The sequence below is a fragment of the Equus asinus genome, chromosome 15 (genome assembly GCF_041296235.1).
Source record: "Equus asinus isolate D_3611 breed Donkey chromosome 15, EquAss-T2T_v2, whole genome shotgun sequence".
Taxonomy (NCBI): domain Eukaryota; kingdom Metazoa; phylum Chordata; class Mammalia; order Perissodactyla; family Equidae; genus Equus; species Equus asinus.
The window spans coordinates 40,585,910-40,611,495 of NC_091804.1; the positions used below are offsets into that span (position 1 = coordinate 40,585,910).

Consider the following 25,586-nt stretch of genomic DNA (forward strand, 5'->3'; position numbering starts at 1 on the left):
GGCCCTCGTTCACTCCTTTTTTGTTTTTTCCATTTAGACGTGAAAGGTGCCACTTGTTAAATGAGGTTAACAAGTGGTACTTTATGCATGTTTTAAAGAGAGGTGTCCCATTCTAGTTTTTCCTACCTTCTCTTTTGACCTTATAGAACAAAGAGTCTCTAACTGCGGGGTGGGGGGGAGAGGGAAAGAGGAAAAAAGGAAGAGAAACTGAGAGAAAAAGTAACCACCGGGAGCAGGTGGAACAAGAAATAGAAATTTAAATATATTATTTAAAATGATACAGACAGTCAGTCACAAAAAGACAAATACTATATGAGTCCACTTATAGAGGAAGGCACCTAAAGCGATCAAATTCATAGTCACAAAGCAGCCTGGTGGTTGCCAGGGTGCGGGGCTAGGGAAAGAGGAGCTCATGGCATGGCTGCAGTTTCAGTTTGCAAGATGAAAGAGTTCCAGAGATCCGTCTCACAGCGACGTGAGCATGCTGAGCGCTACTGAGCTGTATACTTAAAAACGGTTAAGATGGTAAATTTTGTTATGTGTTTTTTGCCACACACACAAAATGATACAGGGAGCCAAGGGAGCCACTCAAAGAATTACGCGCCTCGACTGAGCAGAGAGAGGACGGCTGGGGCGGGTACAGACGAGTCCACTGTCATCTGGCACGGCAGGAACTGGATGGAGAATGCCTCTCGTTGATCGAAAATACTAGCAGCAGGAGCAGATTACTTAAAAGCGGGGCCAGGAGACCCTAAACCCACCAACTCCTCAAGCGCCCGCCTATCCTACGAGGGTTGCGGCTGGAGGGGGAGGAATGCAGCGCCACAGCTGGCTAGGAACTTCCGGCGGGATCTCCTTCCTTTAACCAGATACGTTACACTGCTCAAAAAGACCCCCTGGAAGTTTTTAGTGAGAATTTAGCCTCCTGCCAACAAAGGGAACAGCCTTTAACCTTTTGATGGCCCATCTCAACAGTAAGAAACACTAAGAAGGAGCCCCTGATACACAATGCGTGTTTGTAAATTATACACGTGTGCCTGTGCAGACACAGAGAGACATCGGGACCTGCAAATATATCATGTGCATTATAAAACATACATAAAAGCAGAAATGCTAAAAGGAGTGAAGAAAAAATAAATACAGAGGATCTGACGTTCTCTTCCCGTGCCCCCATCAGTGCCTCACAAAGCCTCTGCAGTCTGAGGGACCTTCCCAGAGGCCACTGAGGTAAATACGCTTTTCAAAAACTGCAACTTGACCTCAGGAGAGGTGTCAGAACATTCCAGAAAGCAACTGCCTGTTGTCACAACAGCTCAAACACAGGTTTTGATCAGTGCTAAACTCCTCTCTGACCTCATCTCATTCAGCGTGTGGCCCCACGGCGCTGGGTGCTCCCGCCCTTGGAACACGCCTCGCAGGGTCTCCAGCTTCTTGTCTTCGTGACCTACAGTCAAGCTGACCCTTGGGTCAACGCCAGAGCACAACAGGTGGCCTCCCCTTCCTTACCTTGATAGATGCTAATCAAAACCCATATTAAGAATGTCTTGTAGGACAACGGCCGTCCCTAAAGGAGAGAGAGAAAGAGCAGGTTACCACGCGTGGCTCACCTGGTGTGCCGGCTGCCTTCACGCTAATCTTCCAGCAGCCGGACAAGGCAACCTGCCTGTCTGCATAAAAAAAGAGGCTTATGAGCCAGCCCTGATGGCCTGGTGGTGAAGGTTCGGTGCTCTCACTACTTCGGCAGCCCAGGTTTGGTTCCCGGTCGCAGAACCATACTACCTATCTGTCTGTTGCCATGCTGTGCCAGCAGCTCACATAGAAGAACCAGAAGGACTTACAACTATGTACTGGGGCTTTGGGGAGGGGAAAAAAAATAAGAGGAAGATTGGCAACAGATGTTAGCTCAGGGCGAATCTTCTCCAGCAAAAAAAAAACCAAAAAAAACGGCTGCTTACACATATCTGAATACATTTGAGAAATTACGCCTTTTAAAGAGAATTAGATAGGAATAACTCTGTCCTTTCATAAAAACTCCTTGAGGACAAAGAAATGAAATTACACACACACACATTTTTTAGAAGCGTACACAAGAACATTTCTAGGCACAGACACAAGTTGCAGCTGCAAAAACTAACTGTCAGCGGCTTTTTAAAAAGTCGTTAGTTTGTTTTCAGTTCATACATTACTGTACGGTTATAATATTCTTTACATGTGTATATATTACTTTTTTAAGAAAAAAAATAAACTCCCACGCCTTCCTGCCCAAAGCCACCAGATCAAGTGCGATCCTATCAGACATGGAGCGTCTGTGACACAGACGGCGGCGGGGCCAGGAGAAGGGAGCTGGCGAACCTTGAGGAGATCCTTGTAGAGCTCGGGGTACAGCATGGCCACTTCCGACTTCACGTCTTTGTCCAGGACCAGAGAAAATACGGGAAACATGGTGTAGATGGTGGAGTACCTAGGCGAGAAGGCAACCCCGGATGAGACCCCGCCGTGGAACGTGAGCAACGTGCTCCGCCAGCCTCTGGAGCCCACCTTCCATCCATCATTCAGCAGCTGTCCACTGATGCACCAGGGCGGGCTGTAAGCACTGAGATTCAAGACGAGGAGCAGACAGGAATGTCTGCCCTCAGGGAGCCTTCGTGTTAGTCAGTGAGTCGATAAACAAATTCAGGATACTGTACCGTGTGTCGGAGGTAAGTGTCAAGGAGGAAAATATAATGGGAAGGGGGAATAGACACGGGGGTGGTGCAGTTTTAGAGAAGGTGGCCAAGGGACGTGACATTTGCATACCCACCCCGGTGAGGGGAGGGGACAGCCACACCAAGAGCAGAAGGAAGAGCATCCCAGGCAGAGGAAACAGCGAGTGCAAAGGCCCCGGGGTGCAAGTGCGTCTGTCCTGTTTGAAGAACGGCAAGGTGGCCAGTGTGGCTGGGGTTGAGTGGGTGAGGGTGTGAGATGAGGAGATGCAAGCCGAGAGGGAAGAGGGGCCAGAGCATGGAAGGCCACCTGGAGGGCGGCTCAGGGAACCTCTGGCTATATTCTGGCACATTCTTTCACTCATCCAAGACCTAACAAAAGACAGTCCATTTTTCCAATGAGAAGCAGGCAGAATTCCAGCGCCTCCTCTCAGGCTGAACGTGCAAAGCATGAAAGGATGGAAGGCATACTCGGGAAGACTCTCCCCTGGGACAGCCGGCTTTTCTCTGCTTCCTGCCTCTCTGCAACCAGCTGTGTGCTCTGCGAGCATCTCCATCAAAGCACATGGTAGCCAAACTCCACCCACCTGGGTAAGCAAAGACTGGGTGCCCTGGCTGACAAGGTCAAAGGGCATGGGGGTGGGCGGACAGCTGCAGATGTCCCCGTGACATCCTCGCAGGTCAGCGGCACGCAGCGGTCAAGCTGTATTAGGTGCGCCCCCCAAGAGAGCAGGGCACTGGCCCACCTCGAGGCCCGACAGCGGGAGGTCCTACTGGGGTCCCTGCAGCAGGCGGAACCCTGCAGATCCCCTCTTTCACTTCTCCTAAGACCCAGTGAAATTGCTGGGCCTGGAACCTTCACTCTTGTCTTTACTGCCCGTCAGCCCATCACCTTGGACCCTCGCGAGCGAGCACTCCATCACCAGCGCCCAGCGGCCCAGCGCCACGGGCCACACAGAGTGGACCCTACTTCCTCCACCTGGTTAAGGGCTCGCCAGTTCAAAAACGTGTTAATTCCAGAAGGTTCTAAACTGCACTGCTGGGCCTGCCTCCGCTGGGGCCGGTGTCCAAGGCGGCTGACGTGGGGACTGAAGGGTCTTCACACAATGCTTCTTCTCTCTTTTGTGGCATTTTAATGAGGTTTCATTAAAAATTAACGCCTTGCCTGGATTTTCTTACCCAATGATGAGGAATCCTTGATAGAGAGGAACGGAGGCGAAGTAAAACACAGAGGAAAAGACAGCCTGCGCCAAGAAGAAAGGAAGATGTTATGAAAATCGTGACATATAATAAAAGTAACCCCCAACACTTACCTAGCTCTGGTTTCACCCCAGCACCATTACAGGTGCTGTAAATGTATTAGGTCATTTAATCCTTACACCAACTCTATGAAGTAGGTAATGTTAGCATCGTCCTCATTTTACAGAAGAGGAAAGTAAGGCACAGAGACGTTAAGTGACTTGCCCAAGATCACACAGCTCATTGACAGAGCCAGGAGTCATACCCAGGTGATTTAGCTCCAGAGTCCCCTTTGCAAACATTTATTAAGTTATGCAAGGTGGACCCAGGAATACTTTGTGTATGATCTCAGTGAATCACCAGAACAACGCATGAGATCAAGTTTTAATATCGCCTGCATTTTGCAGGAGGAGAAACTGAGCAGGTGAACGGCACGGCGGGACTCAGGGCCAGCTCTCTCCAGAGCCCACACTCCCGGTGGCTCAGAACCACCGCCTCTCCGGGTGCACAACCGCTCATCAAGCGCACACGTGTGCAAAGCGATATGGACACCATCCTCCGCTGGGGGATGGACACCAGTCACCCGGAGGCAGGGACTGCAGAGAAGGCCTCCCGTTCACATTACACTCTTGCTATTTTTGGAAATTCTTACAAAGAGCCCATAACCTGGTGCTTTTGCAATTAGACAAAAGCAATAAAGATATTTACAAACCCTTATCGAAATGTCTGCTTCCTGATTTGGAAACTATTTGCTACTGGTAGTGAAAAATAGGCGGGAGAGATAAAATCAGGCTTGATGCTCTCTTCCTTCCTTCTCTAGACACCTCCAGGCCGAAAGAAGGAAAGCGGCCTCAAGACGCTCATTTCTATTACAGGAAAAACAAAGGGAGGCCAAGGACAACCGCGCCTGAAGGCTTTTTAACAACTGCACAGGAGAGACGCGGAGCCAGCCTAGTGAGCAGGAACAGCACCCAGCCAGGGACGTCCCCGCTTCCAGGGTTCGCCTGGTACAGATCTCAGGACGCAGGTGCCACCCAGGGCCACAGGCACAGGCAGCCCCGGCTGCACCCTGGCCACGATTTCAGAATTGAAGGTGAAAGTCACCTTGCAAATGACCCCTCACCCAGGTTGCGCGGCCGCACGGGAAGGACGGTTGTAAAAGCATCAAGAATCTGGTGTTCGGTTTTGCAGATGCACGCCAGGAGCCTCTTTCCCGAAAAGGGCCCGGCTGCCCACACAGCACACCTGGCAAGAGCACTTTGGGGAGAATAAAAACACTGCGTCCTTCTCTGTCACAGGCATCGCGGTTGAGGTGGAACTCCACGCAGGACCTGCTCTCAGCCGCCCCCTTTCAGCACAGTGGACGGGCCTAAGGCTGCTTTTCCAGCACAAAGGACACTTCTTCATCCAGGAATTTTTTTTCTGAATCGATGTGAACGGGAACATACGGGCACTGCAGAAGTCAGCTCATCCAGGCCAGCTTTCGTGTATACGCCCAGGGACGAGCTGATTAATCTCCCAATGATTGAAACCACAGCACCACGCAGTTCCATTGATGAGCCAACAGAAATTAAAGGTACAGATGTGGCCTGATGAGCCATCCCGCCAGCCGTCCGCGTTTAGACCATGTTGATGAAAATCACTTTAAGTTTCCTGCGCTCACAGATGCGATAGGTACTGGAAACACAACGTCACCACAAAAAGGCCCAGAGGAGGCCAGCGGAGGGTGGATGCTCACGCACACGCAGCAGCCCCACGCAACTCACTGTGAAAGGCAGGACGCCTTTCGTGGATGATCAAACACCCTTCCTGCGAATTAAATGTCACCTTCTGTCTAGACATTATCCTGTTCCGTTTTTCTTAATAATGGTAAGGATGCTTTGGCACTTGCTGCCTTACAGGATGCCCTGCTTTTCAAAGCAGCCCTGTCCGAGGGCCAAGGCAGGCCCCATCACCCCCATTTCACAGGTGGGGAAACTGACGTCTAGAGTGGCAGGTGACTTGCTCAAGGTCTCACTGATACTCAGCAGTGTGGTCAGAAAGAGACGCGGGTTCCAAGATACAACATCCCCATGTTCTCACCACTTCACTGGGGGTCTTTTCATCTAAACGCCCCAGGAAGAAAATCCGTCATAGCTTTTCAGCACCTAAAATGATTCCCCTCCCTCCCCATGACCTCCTTCTGAGGACGCGCTTAACTGCCGCAGCCCGATGACAGATTCTGAAGGAGTCAGTGAGAGACGAGTAGGAGAATACCTTAGACACTCTGGAATCCTTGCGTGAAAAAAGCAAGCTGCTACTCCCCGGGAGGATGGACAGTGGGGATAACCAAGCTCGGCTCCCAGCCGGGCTGCGCTGGGAGGCAGAACCGGGATGCTGAGACCGCCTCTGCACCACGAGCTTCGCTGCCCCCCAGCACCCCCCCAAGTGGAGGCAGCACGGGCCCCTGGATGAGGGCACTCGAGAAGGAGGCCCTGATTAAGAGCGCAGGCTTTGGGGTCCCCCTGCCTGCGTAGACTAAATCCCCCAGAGACACTGCACGGATTTCTCAGCCTCCCCATCTGTAAAATGGGTGCAGCCTGTTTATCGTGAGGACTGCACGAGACCCTGCACTGTGAACACTTGGCCCAACGCCTGGGGTGGAGGAAGCACTCCAGAGAAGTCAGTTACTCTCCTTTTGCGGCGGCGCTCTGCCGGCCCCCGCCTCTGCACGCGGAAGACTGAGGGCCGGAGCTGACATTCGGCATTTAACTCTGCATCTCTCCCTCTGGTGAACCAATTAGAACAACTCACCCTCAATTCTAATAACTTCGTCATTTGTACTACACCCACTTTGTGCCGAGCGCTGGACAGGTGCCACTGCTGATGCTCATGTCCACGCCACACAGTAAGAACGGCCATCCCACCCACCAGAGGAGGGACCTGGGGCCACCTGAGGTCTGGCAGCTGGAATGTGGCCAGGTGGGGATTTAACTGGCCAGGTGGGGGCCACAGCCCCAAAGCATCCTCCACTCCCCAGGCTTTTGCCGTGCCGGCCGGGTGCACCTGTGTGGAGGCTCCGGCCGCCCACCCACCTGCATGGTGCTGATGCAGAGGCTCCTGTGGATCACGAACTGGCTGAGGGCGGCCGAGCGCTTGTAGCTGTTTCGGCCGTGCACCATGAGCAGGCGGCCAAGGTGCTTGAATTGAGTGATGGAGAAGTCTGCCGCCAGAGAAGCCTGTTTTCCCTCCTGAAAGCCAATGAAATCGGGCACCGTCAGAAGCGCAAGAGGTCAAGGAAGCCCGCTGTTTCTAATTGAAAAAGCAAGACTCTGGAAGGAGGCCTTTGAAGAACTTCAATAGAGAGACTCTTTGGTTTCAAGCCCTGCATGGTTGGTGGTCCAGTCTAAATTTGATTTAAAAAGAGGAATTTATTTAAATAAAAACCATTCTGAATCACAGATAGTTATAATTTGGAGGGCAAATGAATCTAGTCTTAAGTCTCAGGGGCGAGGCCCAACCCATAATGTGTATCAGAGGCAAAGAGCCATTCAAAGGCAGGCTTTTCGTAACATCCAGTCCCTCAAGAGTTAAACACAAACGGGAGGAAAACCTGAAACTACTTAATAATATGAAAGGGAGCATTTCTGAACACACAGTTTTGCACATTTATAGAAGTGGCAATAACTTATAGCTCGGCCATATAATGGAATTTTCTAATTTTAAAAGGTGCACGATGGATGCCACTGACGGGACAGACAGACGTCAGGGCCCCTGATGACATGCAACAGGAAGACACGAGTGCCCTTGTGCGCTGCTCACACCAAACACAGAACCTGAATGCAATCAGTCTGACCCACTGAAGTCGTGGAACATTCTACAACTGCTCTGAACGCTCTGAAAATATCGATGTCATGAAAAGCAACCCCTTTACACAAAAAAAGATGGAGAAAAATGTTCTACATTAATGAAGACTAAAGAGACATGAAGACATGCTAATAAATGCAATGGGTGAGCCTTGATCAGTTCCTGGAGATTTTCTTTAAAGCTATAAAGACATTTTGAGGACTATTGGGGAAATTGGACTGGAGTATTCCACATTATGTATCAACGTCACATTTGGGGGGAGTGCTAACGTTATTTTGCATATGTAGGAGAATGTCCTTGTTCTTAAGAGATCCATGCCAAAGGACTCAGGGTAACACGGTATAGCTGCAACCTACTGTCAACTGGTTCAGAGAGCGCGAGAGAGAATGTGGCAAAGGTTAACAACTGGTAAAGTGAAGTGAAGAGCAAATAGGTGCTCATTGCTCTAGTTCAACTTTTCTGAAGGAGTGACATTTTTCAACATAAAAAGACAGAGGGAAAGTAAAAAATGATAGATCTAGGGCCAGCCCTAGTGGCCTGGTGTTTAAGTTCGGCACACTCCACTTCAGTGGCCCAGGTTCGGTTCCCAGGCATGGACCTACACCACTCCTCAGTGGCCATGCTGTGGTGGCGGCTCACATACAAAATGGAGGAAGACTGGTAACAGATGTTAGTTCAGGGCAAATCTTCCTCAGCAAAAAAAAAAAAAAAAAAAAAAATACATCTACATGTTCTGATATAGAAAAAATTGAAGATACATACCAAGTTAAACAAGTTGTATGACAAAATGCATAGTCTAATGTTTTTATTTCTAAATTATGCAGGAAAATAATATATAAACGAGTAAGATATATGTGTGTAGCTGTACATATGTAAATAAAACAAATATATTCATACCCATAACCAGTAATATACACATAGACCAAAATTCAGGAAGGATAACCAATGTTCCTAGTCTGACACAGCTGTCTAAAAGAAAGGATGCACTTTATTTCTAAATTGTTTTAATTTTTTATAGTGAGCACTTATTACTTTTATACTCCAAAAATAAAGGAACAGAATATAATTTTCAACAGAACATTAAATGTTTTAGTTCCACATAGAAATATGTAAAAAATTCTATCTATTAAACTCAAGTGTGCTTCTTAAAACCTGCATTAAAGGTATCTATACACATTTCAGACATAATACCATATTCAAGGATCATTTAACTCTGCAACTTCAAATAACTGTCAACTAGATGTGAATGAGAAAACCAGAAGGGGTGGAAAAGGAAAAAGAAAAGCTCATGGATTAGCCAAATTCATGAAGATATGGAACAAAACGTACGAGGAGCGTCTCTGGCCCTCACTCAGAACCTCTGAACTCTCAGTTTACACACAGTACTAACAAACTCGGTGCTCAATCTTTCTGCCTACAGTCATTTAAAGGTCACAAATCAGAGCAGAGTAAACTATCAGAGGCAAGCACACAGTGGACAAGGAAAGAGAAAAACTATGTCATAAGACACAAACTTTAAAAATTGCAGATGCCAAGACCTTTCAGTGAGGGGCAAACCATGTCACCTTCCTCCATAATCCCCAAGAGATCAGCGCACAGTGTGACAACTAAAGCTTTTACTGACAACGCTGCTCTCATGCGAAAGTCTTAAGTGCATTCAGTGTATCCTAAGAATACAGCAAACACTTGTTTTTTTGATTTAGGTGTTGGCAAGCAAAACATCAGCATTTGTCTGTTAAGATACAGTCACATGGATCTCTGGCTTCCACATAACAATACTAGGTAATTATAACACACAGGTCATGCTTTGCATTCTAATCTACAATTTCCAGAAATTCGGGGAAAAAGAAACTCCAGCTAGAGGAGCGGAACAGCTCCCAGCCCAACGACACGGCAACTTAGATCTTGAACACCAAGCACCCGGCAGCCCTCGGCCCCCCTCACGCGCTCACCTTTCCCTCCACGCCCACTCCGCAGTCCGACTCCTGAATCATGCTGACGTCGTTGCCTCCATCACCTGCGGGTCACACAAAAGCCGGGAAATTGGGGAGAGGCAAGACGCACGACTCCCGCAGTCTGTGCTTGCTTTAATCACACGCTTTTGCCTTCCATGGAGTGCTTACTAAGTGCCTTTTCCACACGGCTCCATTTAATCATTCTGACAACCCATGGAATCAGGTTCCTATTTACAGGCCAAGGAGATCAGAGTCAGACGGACCAGGTGGCTGGCCGAGGGTCCCAGCCACCGAGCAGCAGCAGGAAGACCCTGTCCAGGCCACACGGGTGTTTACAAGCACCGCACGCCTGCCTCTGCGGTGTGGGGCGCCGGTCACATCATCGGCAATGACTGACACTGTCCTTACTGGACCTTCCCTGCGTGCTGCAGCCAGCGCTTTTTGAATGCTGCCCCTTTCTACGGTCATAAGCACCATCTGAGGACAACACTGTTAAGATCTCATTCTACCAATGAGCAGACTGAGGCTCAGACGGGCGAAGGAAGCCCCGTGGGCCCCCAGCTGGTAAAAACGAGCAGAGCTTGGAACCCAGATCCAACTGCAGCGCGCTCGGCCTTCACTCCTCCGCAACGCTGCGTCCCGTGTCCGGAGCAAAGGACGTGCAAGCTAACGGAGAGGAGCTCTCGGGCACGCTTATCTGCTCTTTCTCAACGGCAAATATTAAAAATCATAATCATACCGAAAAGAGAGCCAAAGTGCGTGGGGAAAATATCATGACCTGAGTCAAGTGGCCTGGGGGATCCGAGGAGCCCGGCAGCAGAACCCGATCTTCCTTACGGAAAACGGATCCATTTCCGCAGTGGTGCGCAGGGGCGGGGCAGGGCGGCCACCTACCTACCGCGCAGGTGAGCTTGCCCGTGCGCTCCTGCAGCAGCCGCACGATCTGGGCCTTCTGGGTGGGCGCGCAGCGGCAGCAGACCACGGCCGGGCACTGGCAGGCCAGCTCCATGAACTCGTACTCGTAGTACTTGAGGCAGACCTGGGGGAGCGGGCAGAGGCGGGGGTCGGCCCAGGTCGCGCCCCCCACAGAGGCAGGAAGGGGCCCGCGCCCCCCCGGGAGGAGCAGCCGGTGGGGTCCCCGCGCCCACCTCCAGGGAGTCTCCAGAGATGACCAGGGCGCAGTCGTGCTTCCTGCGGAAGGCGTTCAGCTCGAGGTGGGCCTCGCCACGGTTGGTCACCTGGAAGGGGACAGAGGGTGGAGGAAGCTTCGCTCCCTGAAGATGGTAGAACAACAAACAGCAGCTTCCTGGAGCTGCTGGCAAGACAATGGCCACCGCGGCCAAGGACCCCTGCCCCTCCCCTGCCGCCAGACCCAGAGCCAAATTAAACCCTGCTCGTTGTGATTCTGTGGGAATCAGGAGAGCCTGTAGCCCAGACAGCACCCTGCATTTCCTCCAGGGCACCGTGACCCACGGAACAAAGACAGGAGCTAAAATCAACCGCACTTTCATGCGGGGCCAGGTACTGTGCTAAGCACTTTCCATGGATTTCCGCCCTTAGTTCTCATGATGACTCTGCGAGATACATCAGGAAAGCAGCTCTCCTTTGCACGTGAGGGACCACGGCGCGGCCAGACGGGTCAGCCCGCCTGAGGCACACAGCGAGCACGCTGTGGGGCAGGCCGCGGACGCCAGGCATCCAGCAGGGCAGCCAGCCTCTCTAGTAACGACCAGATGTGAAGCATGCCAGCTCTGTGGACCACACAGCCCCTGTCGGAGCCACTCCACTCAGCCAGCGTGGCATGAAAGCAGCCCCAGACGACAGGTGACAAATGAGCGTGCCTGTGTCTAAATAAAACTGTACTTACAAAAACAGGCGGCCAGCACAGGCATGGTTTGAAACCTCTGAATTCTAGAACCTACAGTCCATTCTCACTACTGGTGATAATTATATGCTATGAAGTTGCTGTGAATGCTGAACCTTTGCTCCCAGGGGAAAGGGGGGCTGGGTTCCTGAGCCTCTGCACAGTATTTTTGTCAATCGACCAACACATAAACTGTTTCACGTGTGCTTCTGTTTAAAGGCATCTTTTAAAATATCTACTGTTGGCTCATTAACACTGAACTCCCGGGCGACAGCACTGAAACTTCCACCGGAAGGAAGCTGATCTCTTGCGCGTTTTCTCCCTAAGATGCATCCCGGGCTCCCTGCCCTTGGGGACAGCGGCCAGCACCTCAGCACTGTGCTGGGGGCCATTCTAAACAGTGAAATCGCTAACAAAAAGCACAAAAACAGGTGACATAAGTGGACCGTGAGAGGGACGCTCGCCTACAGTGTCGCAGCTGAAGCGGAAGGCAGCGCCTCGCCTCGTCCGCCCTCAGCTGGGAATGTGCAGGGCAGGCAACGAAAATTTCCCAGCCATCTGCACACGTCCACAGATGACCCCGAAAGCGCCTCGAGTACTGATTTTCAGGTTACAGATAAATTTTAGTGAGTGCACAAATTCGCAGATACAGAATTCGTGAATAATGAGGATCGACTGCATCTGCCTTGACACAATGCTGTTGGCGCTACTCCCAACCTGCTGGATTTCCTGAAGCTTCTACGTGCTACGGACCAAGGCAGGGGCCGGGGGAAGACCCCCCAGAACATCTAGAGCCCTCCAGGTGTTTGGTAGGGTGGATCTGATTTCAGGTAAGTGGGGCTGCTGCATCCCGCCCCGGAGGGGACCCAGGGGCCTTACCGCCCAAGTCAGGAAAGCCAATCACAGCCTGTGGCTTCGAGCCTTGGAGCAGCGCCCAAGTTTCGGTCAAGCACTTGCCACGAGGGCAGGAAGCTTCTCATTTGCCCGCCCAATATACCTCCTTCCAAAGGCTCCTAAAGGCTTTCCTTCAGGAGGGCAGACAGACAGATATCTGTGATCTGGAATTTATTTCTCATCCAAGGCCTAGGCCTTTGAAGGTTCAGGGAGCTCCCAGACTTGTACCTACAATTTCCCGGGCACAAGCTTATCTGCATCCTTCACGCTGGTAGGGCCAACCTTCCTCAGCTTCTCAGAGGGACCATGACCCCCCCAGGTGGAAAACACAGCGTTAACGTGGGCTGTAATGAGGCGCTCCTGAGCCACCACAGGAAGGAACCCTTCAGCTCACCTGGGTCATTCAGGATTTCCACGCAAACATACAACACAGGCCCCCCACCCTGGGTGGTTACTGTGCGTCCCCCTGCCCTCTTTAGGGGCCCACTCAAGGCTATAAGGTAACAGGGCCAACTGCAGCGTCAGCTCCCAAGGCCCCACAGCAGAGGACTCTTTACCAGCCGGAACACGTGGATGTCTTGGTTTCTGGTCACCAGATGTGCATTCTTCGCTGTGCATGTAGCTGTCTCCAGCTTGTCCCCCGTCAGCATCCAAACCTGGAATTACAATATGAAAGAGGTCCCTGCGTTAGTGTCTGAGGCCGCCCCTGTCACCCGTGTCAGCTGAGTTTCCCAGAAGACTGAGCTGAACTCGACACGTTCCATCCACCTCCTCGAGGCGCATGGTGTCCCCAAAACACCACGGAAACGCCCCAGTTCAAGGGCTTCAGGACCCTGAGTGACCATTGCTGGTGGCAGCAAAAGCTGGTGTGACCCTTTTAGAAAACTGTTTGGCCACACACTTCAGTGAACACCACAAAGCTCAGCCTCTGACCTCGTCATCCTCCTTCTGGGAATTTTTCTCAAAGCAATAAATATTCTCAAAGAAGGGGAGGGCTGGAGGAATGAGGGGTCACTTCCGTATCCTACAGGAAACACTGCTCCGTCACGTCACATACGGCCTTTCTGCGTGGTCGGATGCCCGTGCGGAATCTGAGGGGGTTAACACGAACTATAACATGCTGGCAGCAAACAGGCCAGGGTCTTCCTTACCTCGTAACAGACCGCTCTGCATTTCACTGCTGTGGGCTCAGAGAGGGTAGGCGACTTGCCCCAAAGCTACACAGCTAGCTCCTGTCCCAACCAGGCCCAGAATCCAGGTCTTCGGAGCCCAAAGGCAGGCGCTCCCTGCTCTGCTCATTCACCCATTAACCCTTTGTTCTCCTTGCTCCCAGCAGGGAGGGGCACTAGGGCCATCAGACAAAGCCCATCTTGGCAGCGGGAAGTGTGGGAGAGAAAATCATAAGGTTTCCTGAGCGTCCGCCGTGCCAGGCGCCCTCCCAGTGCTGCCCACGATCAGTGCCTTCTATCTCCACAACGACTCTGAGACGCAGGAAACGGCAGCACCGAGAGGTCAGCCGCTGGCCCGGGGCCACAAAGCAGCAGAGGCGGCCTTCGAACCCAGACAGTGGGATGGGCAGGATGAAGGCACCAGGCCCCTTTGGGAGGCCCTGGCTTCTGGGTTTGACCCTCATGCGTCAGCGTTTCCCCTCAATGTCCCATCTGGCCTTAAAAACAATATTCTTTTAAGGGATCCCCGTTTGCTGCCGGTTTTCAGGGTTTGCTGTAAGAGCAGACATCGGGGAAGGAGCTAAGAGGCTCAGGTTCTAGAACACCATGGAAGGTCCTCAGTGCCCCACGCGGCTGAAGCCCCAATGGGGACGATAGGGAGGGTGCGGCAGGAAGGGCCCAGACCTGAGCTCCAGGCCCAGCCCCAGGTGAGAACCTGGGCAGTGAGGCCACCTTGCTCGGCCTCAGGGGCTGCCTCTGGGACAGGGGCTGAAGTAGGAAGCGTCCAAGCTCTAGCATCTTCTGCCCGAGAAAGATGTTAGCCGGGACCCTACTTACAAACTGCCCGGACCCTCCCGCCTCCCCGCTCTCCTCCCACCTAACAAGGGAAACCAGACAGAGGAGCCCACAGCCTGCGGATGGAACGTCTGTCTTCGGGAGCGAAAGGTTTTAGGAAGGAGAAAACCTCAGGACGAAGCCAGAGCAGAAGCTGGAATCTCCAAAACTCCAAGAGCAGAGGTCTCAGAAACTGCCAGCGACAAATTTTCAACACCACAGGGCAGCAGAAGCAGGCCCTTCCCACATCGGACTGCCTTCCCAACAATGGGATCTCGCTGGCAATTGCCTTGCCATGAACCAGGCCTGCGAGCCAAAGATCCGCGACAGAATTTACTTGACAACCAACCAGGTGCACATATGTGTCCCCCCATGGGACTGACTGGCTGGAGCTCCTGTGCTGGGCGTCCCGCCGCACCGTCCACACGGCCGCTCACAGGCAGCCCTCCCAACCGGGTGCGAGGGCCGGCGCAGATCCAGCATCCATCTTGCTTTTCTTTGCTTGGGTCCCCGGGCTTTGCTTGGGTCCATTAGGATGCAGCCAGCTCCTCAGATGCCCTCTACTGGCCTCCCCGGATTAAACTCCCAGATATATATTTTTTAGTCCCAAACAGCAGAGTACAAAATGTAAATATGGCACTTTGTTGGTGGAGGCGGTCACTCCGTTGGGTGGTCGCTCACACACCCAGATCAAGAGATGGATGGCTGGTGGCCGGTCGCTCAACAAGACTATAAGGAACACCCCAAACATGCCGGGCACAGCTCGGCACTGAAGGATGAGCACATGCACGTGCTCCCGCCTTCACGGGGCCCGGTGGTGAGGGGACAGCTAGGAACAGCACACAGACATCCTTCAGAACCAGGGCCACAAGGGCGGGAAGGGGGCGGCCCATGGCGGACGGGGCTGCAGGCCACTGCCCAGGCACCCTGGCTCCCTCCACTGCCACCTCCGCCCTCTCCCCTCCTCGTGTTACACGCTGCTGCAGGGGGAAGTGGCTGACTCTGGAAGTCAGCTCCACACGGCAGGTCATCCCACAGCGGGGCCCAGGCGGGCTCGCCCTACCTTGATGCCCGCGTTCCTCAGGGTCTCCAGGGTGGGCCTCACGTCCGCCTGCAGCTGGTCTTCCACCCCCGTCAGGCACAGCAGCTCCATCTCCATCTCCAGGCTCTCAATCACAGTGGCCACTTTGAGGGAGCGGTCGTGCACACTCAGCTTGGCCTGGACATAGCGGGCCTGGGACACCAGGGGGCACAGTCACCGCTCAGGGTGGGGAGCTGCAAGGCTGACTGATCCAACCATGCAGGGTAGGGGACCCCAGCACGTGGGCTGGACCTCAAAGGGATGAGATGGAGGTTTCCAGCCTCCTTCCAAGGTCACCAGCCCAGACACTGGGGTTGGAGAGACCTGAGTGCCACCCTTTGCTCTACACTCACCTGCTGTGCAACCTCCAGCAAGTCGCTTAACTTCTCTGAGTCTCAGCTGTTCTCATCGTGAAGCAGCAGTGACAGTTCCAATCTCATTGGGTTGTTGCAAGGATTGGCACAACTCAAGGTCTCAAAAAACAGTAGGTTCCCCCACCTCACAACATACACTTTGTAACCAAGAACTCAACCACCAGGCTTTCTAAAGATGAAGTCCCACTTCCAGAGACCATCGACCCAACCCTTCTGTCAAGCCAGACTCCACAGTGTTAACAAAGATACGGACAAACAGTGACATCCCCTGATGGGCCGACAACGCACACGCCTTTAGAACCAAAAGGCAGGCAGAATGCATCAGGGCTGGAATTCTTATTAACCCCAACTTCGTGAAGAACTCAAACCCAGAAAAGAGACAGACCTGAGCACAGGTTCTCTGGGTGAAGCAAGACAAGGGCCCCAAAAGCCTGCCCCCCCAACCTCAGTCACCCCCTTTCAGCCGTGCGTGTGTGCATCCGGCTTTATGCCTGGTCAGGGGATACAAGAAGGCCCCTTCCCTCAAAGGACACACCGTGGGACAAGATGACAATAAACACGACATATTTATGCTGGACCCTTAGCCATGAAAGTCAGGGATCTGCTTCAACTCCAACATTCTTTGCAGCTTAAAAAAACTAGAGCTCTAAGATGTGATTCATTTCAAGTTTTCTAGAATGAATACTACGTGCCAAGGACGAGCCTAAGTTTTGGGGACATAAGAGCAAACCAGACTGATAATGTCTCTGCTCTCAAAAAGATTTTATTCTAGAAAGGAGAAACTAAGAAGAATGTTAAAATATATATGTAAACAAGGTCATTAAAGATGGTGACAAGTGCAATGAACGAAGTTAGACGGGGTGACGGATGGAGAGTCATGAGGTGGGGCTGCCTTAGGGGGGGAGTCCAGGAGGACTTCTCAGAGGAGGCGGCATTTGAGCTGAGACCCAAAGGAAGAGAGGAGTGGGCCGTGGCACTCTGGGAGGGAGGAGAGTTCCAGGCAGAGAGAAAGCAAGTACGAAGGCCCCGTGATAAGAGGGAAACTGGTGTGCTCAGAAATGACGTCAGGATGGCCAGAGCAGAGTGAGTGAGGAGGAGCTGGGGAGACAGGCAGGGCTGAAGAAACAACGGGGAGGTCGCGAGCCGCTTACTTCAAAGTCTTGATACTGCTCCTCGGCGAGAGACTTCTTCGCCACCACGAGCACCCGCAGCCCTTCGCGGGCCATGTTTCCACACTGGAAAGCAGACGTCAGTCAGCTGAGAGCCGCCCTGAGGGCTCTGTCCCCGGGTCCCTGACCCTCACTGAGGACAGCTGGATGCTGAGGGGACAGGCCCTCCCAAGGGGACAGCGAAACGGCAAATCAGAGCCCTGCTTTCCCCTAGAGCAATCTCCCGTGAGAAGACCTCGTAAGGGGAAGCTGTGTCCCAGCGGCCGGCCAGCCGAGCACGGCCTCCGCCAGGCTGTCCCTGACCCGCCCAGTGTGCTCTGCAATTAAGTCAACACTGTGAGGTTCCAGACAAACCTGGATTTCCAGCTTGTTGGGAAAACCAAACCTCTGACAAAACTGGGTGCACTTTTGCAAATGACCACAGTCAATGATGGCTGAAAACTGGCTGCTTCCATGTGCTCCCAGAAAATGTAACTGTCACATGAAGAATATTCCGATATGCTGAACACACAAAGTGTGGCCCTGTCATAAAACACATCCCAGCCTGTTCCATTCATTCGAGTTCCCCGCCTGGCCCCTGTGGGCGTTTGGATTTGCAACTCCCTAGATGAAAATACACTATTACTGAAAGTAAAATTTGGATTCCCCTCCTGGAGCCGAGAGAAGAAAGAAAAGTGGCCTGACAACCGGATAGTTCCTTCTCTCCCTGCAGCAGCCAACCCCCCACGTCACAAAGCAGCCTGTGACGGGGCCCCCGGAGGTCCCCACTCCTGGTCCCGGCCTCCAGGCAAAAGCCGGTGAGGAGCTGAATCCCGCCCAGGGCCACTGGGAGAGCGTGTAAGCCGTCCTGCCCCAGCTGAGCCCTCAGATCAAACCACGGCCTATGAGGGACCCTGAGCGGAGGACCAGCTAAGCTGCGCCCCGATTCCTGGCCCACAGAAACCGTGAGAGATAAACGTGTGCTGTTGTGAGCCGCTGCATTTTGGGGTGATTTGTTATGCAGCCACAGGTAACGAATACAGAGACCCACCTCAGCACCCCAGAGATGGCCTCCAGATCACGTTTCTGGGGCCCAGTTTTCCCTCCCTGCGTCACACCTACCTCTTCCTCCAGCCAGTCGTTGTACTGCACGATGCCAGCCATGACGACGTCTGCCCCCTTCATGTAGAACGTAATTTCTCCAGTTGATTCATCCTAGAGAGGGGCCGGAAGCCATGAGTAACCGCGGGCAACGCTGCTTTCTGCTCCAGTGCCCACTTCCCACGACAGATGGTGCACGAAGCCGACTTAGCAGACACCGAGGTTTTTTCATTTGGCCACAGATAAAAAGCAAGAGGGGGCTTCACTTCAGGGCAAAGGCCACAGAAAACAGAAGAAAACTCAAAGCATTCAGAAAATTATCAAATGATGAAAGCAAGATCAAAAGGATTCAAGAACTTTGTTTTTAAAGTTACTACTATTCCAACAGGAACGGACTGCCACGCTATAAGATAATTCTAAATTTTTATGTAGGACTGCCAGCATCACCAAATCGTGGTCCACCTGAAAGAACTGGGAAGGAAAATAATTACCTACATCAGGGTTTCTCAGCCTTGGCGTTCTTAACGTTAGGGGCTCGAGAGTGCTTTGCTGTGGGGGGCCGGCCTGTGTGTGGCAGGATCTTCTGCAGCATCCCTGGCCTCTCCCACTAGAAGCCAGCAGCACCTGCCATGGTGACAACCAAAATGTCCCCAGACATAAACAAATGTCCCCTGGGAGGCACAATGCCTCAATTGAGAACCGCTGAGCTAGATAATTCCAGACCCCAATGACCCCCTGAGGACTTAGCCAGAGATCAAATTAGCCAGATTTTCAGTTCACACGGACCAGATGTTCTGGGGGGTGCTAATGCCCAGGAACAGGCACCAACTGCTTGGACCCGGCACCAGCTCCCACTGTGTGCACTTGGACAAGCTCCGTCTCTTCTCCAAACCTCAGTTTCCTCACCTGTGAAACAGGGGTGCTGACAACTCTGACAGCACAGACTGCTGTGGCTTTAACGAAATCATCCACACGGAGCACAGGGCCAGATACTCAGAAAATGCCCACCCAGGTCACCTCTCCCGCTCGGGTCACCGCAGCTCCTCAAGGCCCTCAGCCGCCCTGTGTGTGGGGGACAAGGCTTAGCCCAGAGGTTCTCACTGGGGGCGATTTCGCATTTGGCAACGTCTGGAGACATATTCAGTTGCCACAACTCTAAGGGGTGGAATTATTGCCATCTAGTGGGTGGAGGCCAGAGATGCTGCTAAACATCCTACAGTGCACAGGATGGCCCCAAACCAAGAATCATGCAGCCCCAAATGTCAGCACTGAGGCTGAGAAATCCTGACTTTGAGGAATGATGGTGAAATTGCTCCTTCCCAGCCTATGACTCTTTTTTTTTTTTTTGGCAGGGAAAGATTCATCTGATTCACCCTGAGCTACATGTGTTGCCAATCTTCCTCTTTTGTTTTCCTCCCCAAAGCCCCCCAGTGCATGGTCGTACATCCTAGTCGTAAGTCCTTCCGGTTCTTCCATGTGAGCCGCCACCACAGCACGGCTACTGACAGATGGGTGGAGTGGTTCTGCGACCAGACAATGCACCCGGGCCACCAAAGCAGTGACAACGCCAGGGCTGGCCCCGTGGCCGAGTGGTTAAGTTCGCACGCTCCGCTGCAGGCGGCCCAGTGTTTCGTTGGTTCGAATCCTGGGCGCGGACATGGCACTGCTCATCAGACCACGCTGAGGCAGCGTCCCACATGCCACAACTAGAAGGACCCACAACGAAGAATATACAACTATGTACCGGGGGGCTTTGGGGAGAAAAAGGAAAAATAAAATCTTAAAAAAAAAAAAAAAAAGCAGTGACAACGCCAAACCTTAACCACTAGGCCATCAGGGCTGGCTCTCCCATGACTCTTTCCTCAATGGATCCCATCATGGTGAGCCTGGAGGCAGTAGAGACAAGCGAGGGAACCAAGCACGGCCATCACTAGCTCACGCCTAAATTTTGCGACCCCGAGAAGCCTGGAGTGCGTGCCTGTGAACTCCTCATTGAATACGAAATAAATACCCAAAGCCAAATTAGTGATATAACTTGCCCACTTCAAATAACTCTCGAATGCCCTCCAGTCACTGACGATCTTTCGGAATGACATGCTTACTCATAAAAGCATCCCCCGCCACGAAGAGGCACCTGCATTTTAAAAGCATTAGGACCACACGCTTCATCTTGGACAGATCGTGCCTATGCTGGCTCATGACTCAGGCCAAAGAGCCGTGGGGTCTGAACATGAAAGCACCCGAGTTTTTTCCCTTTCCGCTTCAACCAAATGGTGCTTAACAACATAGCTGTAGGAAGTAGTGGCCCTCCCCAGCTTCCTCCACTCCAGAGGGGCTCAAGAGAGCTTAGCCGTCTCGTCCAATATAAATACTGGACCCACCGTCTCCTCCCATGAGTCATTTCCTCTCTCCCAGTTCATCACAAGGTTACTCCGTTCCCATATTATGGCAAGATTACGCTGTAAATTCACAAAGATCTGCTGGTTGTGTTGCATTGTTTGGGAACCTCATCTTTTTCCACTGTGGTTTGATTCTGGCACCTGTACAAAGGCTTCTTGTAGTCAAACAGTCACAAGGGTATGGTCTACACCAACAATTCGACCCCATCATTCCACATCGGGGGGCAGGGGGAGGGCAGTGGAACAGCTCATACACAACCAAAACCAAACAGGCGACACACCTTTCCTCAGAAAGACAGGCACACAAGCCCAGAGAACCTGGCTTCTCCAACCTTGCCGACCTTCTCCAAAAACGGAGATTCACCCACAGACCTTCGCAAGAAGATGCTGACGAGTAGTGTCCACGAGCTCACATGTGTTTGAAAGGGCTGATGACACAGGTGGAAAACAAGAAAAATTCGCAAAATAATATGCACTTCATTAAAGACAGCCCAGCAAAGATGGATGCTCACAGATTTTTAGTAGTGAGAAAAGAAAAGCAAGCTAAGCATCCAAAAAGAGAATATTTTATTAAATAATGGTACTTTTCCCAATGAAACACTACGCACATATTAAAATCATAAAAATCATGTTTTAAATGATATGAGAAAATTTTCACCGTATGTGTAGCTCAGTGGTTGGGGGGAGAGTTCAGAAACCCTGATGTGGAGCTCAATGCCAATTTTACAGAAATGTGTGTGGGTAGTTACACTCGTCCACACTTAGGAAAAAACTGAAGGGAAATTCTCTGAAAGGGTAAGAGTGGTTGTCTTCGGGTGGTGAAAATAAAGATGAATAGTTCTGATCCCCTTCTTTACATATTTATTTGTTCTAAATGCCTTAACCGAATGCTGTTTTTTTTTTTTTTTAATAACCTGGGAAGCAAGCAGCACTATTTTTAAAGAATGACAGATTGGCCCATGCGACAGTATCCCATGCTTCCAGGCACAGAGTCCTCCTCTTCCTGTGGGAGACAGAGGGGCCCCATCTCATAAAATGATGACACGCGTGTGTCTGGGGGTGAGAATCCTTTACAACTAAAGCAAGGGTGGGGCCTTGTGCCCACTTACTTTAGGACGGCTGATATTGGGCTGGCTATCTGATGATGATTCAGCCCTCAAATGACTTCAGCAGAGGCCACAGCCCTGGAACTTGAAAAAATAATCACTGGAACAAAATGCAAGTAATTCCACAGGAGATAATGACTCTCGTTCCCCGGGAAACACCCACTTACAGGATTCACGCTGCTACTTCCAGGCCACGGATGCTCTTGCCATCAGATACGGTTTAGAAGCCACAGGTCGGGCCAGGTGTGGACCCGTGGGAAAAGCAGCAGCTGCATGGCAGAAAAAGTTCCCCTCCTGCTCGAAAGTCCTTAGAGCCTGAAATTACCTACTGGCATCAGGGACATAAAAATCTCTTAAAATGTGTTGATTTCAAAGCATGTTCATGCTGCGTGGAACTGGATCATCAGAACAGCAGCTCACAGAGCTGTTTCTACCTCCCCCCGGGGAGGCAGCCTCTACAATGCCTCCCAGCCATCCCACCTCCTGGTACTCACACCCTTCCGTGGGCCACTCCCAGTGAGTTGGGGCTGCCATCCAGTGACTGGCTTCTAATAACAGAGTAAGGCAGATTGATAAGGGTCAGTTCTGAGATCAGGGGACAGAGGACTGTGCCTTCCACCTCGCTCACACTCTCGCTTGCTCACTTTGATGAAGCCAGCTGACACGGGCGCTGTCCCATGGAGAGGCCCCTGCGGCAATGAGTGAGGGTGGCCTCTGGCCAACAGCGAGTAAAGAACTAAGGCTCCCAGTCCAACAACCCGCAAGGAACTGAATCCTGCCAACAACACTGATTTTATCTGGAAGTGGATCCTGCCCGAGTGGCACCCTGGCTGATAGCAGCGCCCCAGCTAAGCCCTGGACCGCGCAGCCTGCGAGAGACCCTGAGCCAAAGGACCCAGCTAAGCTGCACCCAGACTCCTGGCCCACAGAAACCGAGAGATGATACCTACTGTTGTCTGAAGCCACTAAGTGCGGGATAATCTATTACGCAGCAACACAGAAATCACACCCTACGTCAACGCCACTACGGGTGCTCTATGAGCTTTCTGACACCGCCTCATCACACCCAGACTGCCAGGTCCTAGTGGTACAGAGCATGGACCTGGGGACCTCACAGCTCCACTACTTTCCAGCTCTGTGAACTTGGGCAAGTTTCTTAGCCTCTCCACACCTCAGTTATCTCCTCTGTCAAATGCCAATCATAATAGTACCTACCTCATCGGGTTATGGTGGGAATTAAACAAGTTAGTTTACACAAATCATTTAGAACAGAGACTGGTACATAATAAGCACCATTTAAATGTTACCTACTCATTATCATTACATTGTTCCTACTGCCGCTGATTAATACTGTTAACAATTACTAACGCCGCTCTTACTAATGTACTATAATAGAGTCTACAACTTTGATCTCTAAGGCATGAAACACTTGAGGGTGAAGGGGATTCTTACTTGTTTAAAAAAAAAATTCAGAAAAGATGAAAGTTATTCCAAAGATTCTCATGATCTGAGTCAGTTCTCTCCATCAACTCAAATAGTGTGAAGAACCTTTAAAAATACCAGGGAACCACAAAAACAAACACACAGAGCCATGGAACAAAATTAAAGGCCAAGAAATAAAACCACACATCTACGGACAGCTAATCTTCAACAAAGGAGCTGAGAGAATACAATGGAGAAAGGAAAATCTCTTCAGTAAACGGTGTTGGGAAAACTGGACAGCCACATGCAAAAGAATGAAGGAAGACCATTCTCTTTCTTCATGCACAAAAATTAACTCAAAATGGATCAAAGACTTGAAGGTAAGACGTGAAACCATAAAACTGCTACAAGAAAATATAGGCAGTACAACCTTTGACATCAGTCTTAGAAGGACCTTTTCGAATACCATGTCTACTGGGACAAGGGAAACATAAGAAAAAATAAACAAATTGGACTTCATCAGACTAAAGAGCTTCTGTAAGGCAAAGGAAACCAGGAACAAAATGAAAAGACAACTCACCAACTGGGAGAAAATATTTGCAAATTATATATCTGACAAGGGTTGTTAATCTCCAAAATATATAAAGAACTCATACAACTCAAAACAAAAAAACCAAACAACCCCATCAAAAAAATAGGCAGGGGGGACCAGCCCCGTGGCTGAGTGGTTAAGTTCACGCACTCTGCTTAGGCGGCCCAGGGTTTCACCGGTTTGGATCCTGGGCACAGACATGGTACCGCTCATCCAGCCATGCTGAGGTGGTGTCCCACATGCCACAACCAGAGGCACTCACAACTAGAATATACAACTATGTACTGGGGGGCTTTGGGGAGAAGAAGGAGAAAAAAAAGAAGAAAAAGGCAACTGGCAACAGTTGTTAGCTCAGGTGGCAATCTTTAAAAAAAAAAAAATGGGCAGAGGATCTGAACAGACATTTTTCCAAAGAAGATATACAGATGGCCGACAGGCACATGAAAAGATGTTCCACATCACTAATCATCAGGGAAATGCAAATCAAAACTACACTAAGATATCACCTTACACCTATTAGAATGGCTATAATCACCAAGACAAAAAATAACAAATGTTGGAGAGGATACGGAGAAAAGGGACCCTCATACACTGCTGGCGGGAATGCAAACTGGTGCAGCCACTATGGAAGACAGTATGGAGATTTCTCAAAAAATTAAAAATAGAAATATATGACCCAGTTATCCCACTACTGTGTATTTATCCAAACAACTTGAAATCAACAATTCAAAGAGACCCATGCACCCCTATGTTCACTGCAGCATTATTCACAACAGCCAAGACATGGAAGCAACCCAAGTGCCCATCAACTGATGATTGGATAAAGAAGATATGGTATATATACACAATGGACTACTACTCAGCCATAAAAAAGACAAAATTGTCCCCTTTGCAACAACATGGATGGACCTTGAGGGTATTTTGTTAAACGAGATAAGGCAGAGAAAGACAAACACCATATGATTTCACTCACATGTGGGAGATAAACTAACACATGGACAAAGAGAACAGATTAGCAGTTACCAGAAGGGAAGGGGGTCAGGGGGTGGGGATAAGGGGTAAAGGGCACATTTATATGGTGACTGACAAATAATAATGTACAACTGAAATTCATAATGTTATAAACTATTATGACCTCAATAAGATAAAATAAAATGTAAAAATACCAGGGAACCATCCCAACACCAAACTAGGTCTGGGATGGAACCAAGGAATCTGCATTTGTAAAGCTCCCTCGGTAATGCTGACCATCAGCTAGCTCTGAGAACTACCGAACAAAGTGGGGTGTGAACACCAGGGTCTCCCGACTTCCCAGAATGGAAAGGGGGATCTCTGAGGAAAAGAGCAAACAGACAAAGATGTTAATTCAGACTCTTCAGATTGGCAAAATGTAAAAAGTCTGATGCTATCAATGGTGAGGACACGGAAGAACAGGGGGACCAAGATTAGCACAGCACTTGGGAGAACGAGTTGACGGTATCTGGGAGGCTTAAAGAGGTATATATCCTCCAACCCCACGGCTCTCCCTCTCGGTTCACGCCATGGAGAAAGACTGACAGATGCGCGATGGAGGCTGGAGCAGACGAGGCTACGCACAGCAGTGCTGTTTCTAATGGGAAAAACGTGGCAACTATCTAAATGTCTCTCAACAGGGAAGTGCACTAAGCCAAAGGAAGGGAAGTGTATCCGCACAAGGAGATACAGTCATGCCCCGCTTAACGACAGGGATAGGTTTCGAGGAATGTGTCGTTAGGCAATTTTGTCATTGTGTGAACGTCACAGAGGGCACTTACACCAACGTAGATGGTACAGCCTCTAGACACCTAGGCTCTATGGCACTAATCTTATGGGACCACCATC

General features: G+C 50.8%; 1 protein-coding gene across 3 annotated transcripts in view; it reads right to left on the reverse strand.

Annotated features, from left to right (window-relative positions):
• Positions 1 to 25,586, reverse strand: part of ATP9A (ATPase phospholipid transporting 9A (putative)) — a 126,152-nt gene that overhangs the window by 6,102 nt on the left and 94,464 nt on the right. For all 3 annotated transcript variants that reach the window (XM_044748742.2, XM_014832372.3, XM_070486138.1), the window contains exons 16-26: positions 18,229 to 18,321; positions 17,110 to 17,193; positions 15,567 to 15,737; positions 13,058 to 13,156; positions 10,891 to 10,980; positions 10,637 to 10,781; positions 9,740 to 9,804; positions 7,016 to 7,171; positions 3,882 to 3,946; positions 2,353 to 2,461; positions 1,507 to 1,564 (exon numbers count right to left, since the gene is read on the reverse strand). In XM_044748742.2, the coding sequence (XP_044604677.2) occupies positions 1,507 to 1,564; positions 2,353 to 2,461; positions 3,882 to 3,946; positions 7,016 to 7,171; positions 9,740 to 9,804; positions 10,637 to 10,781; positions 10,891 to 10,980; positions 13,058 to 13,156; positions 15,567 to 15,737; positions 17,110 to 17,193; positions 18,229 to 18,321 (1,135 nt within the window). The remainder of the gene's footprint in view (positions 1 to 1,506; positions 1,565 to 2,352; positions 2,462 to 3,881; positions 3,947 to 7,015; positions 7,172 to 9,739; positions 9,805 to 10,636; positions 10,782 to 10,890; positions 10,981 to 13,057; positions 13,157 to 15,566; positions 15,738 to 17,109; positions 17,194 to 18,228; positions 18,322 to 25,586) is intronic.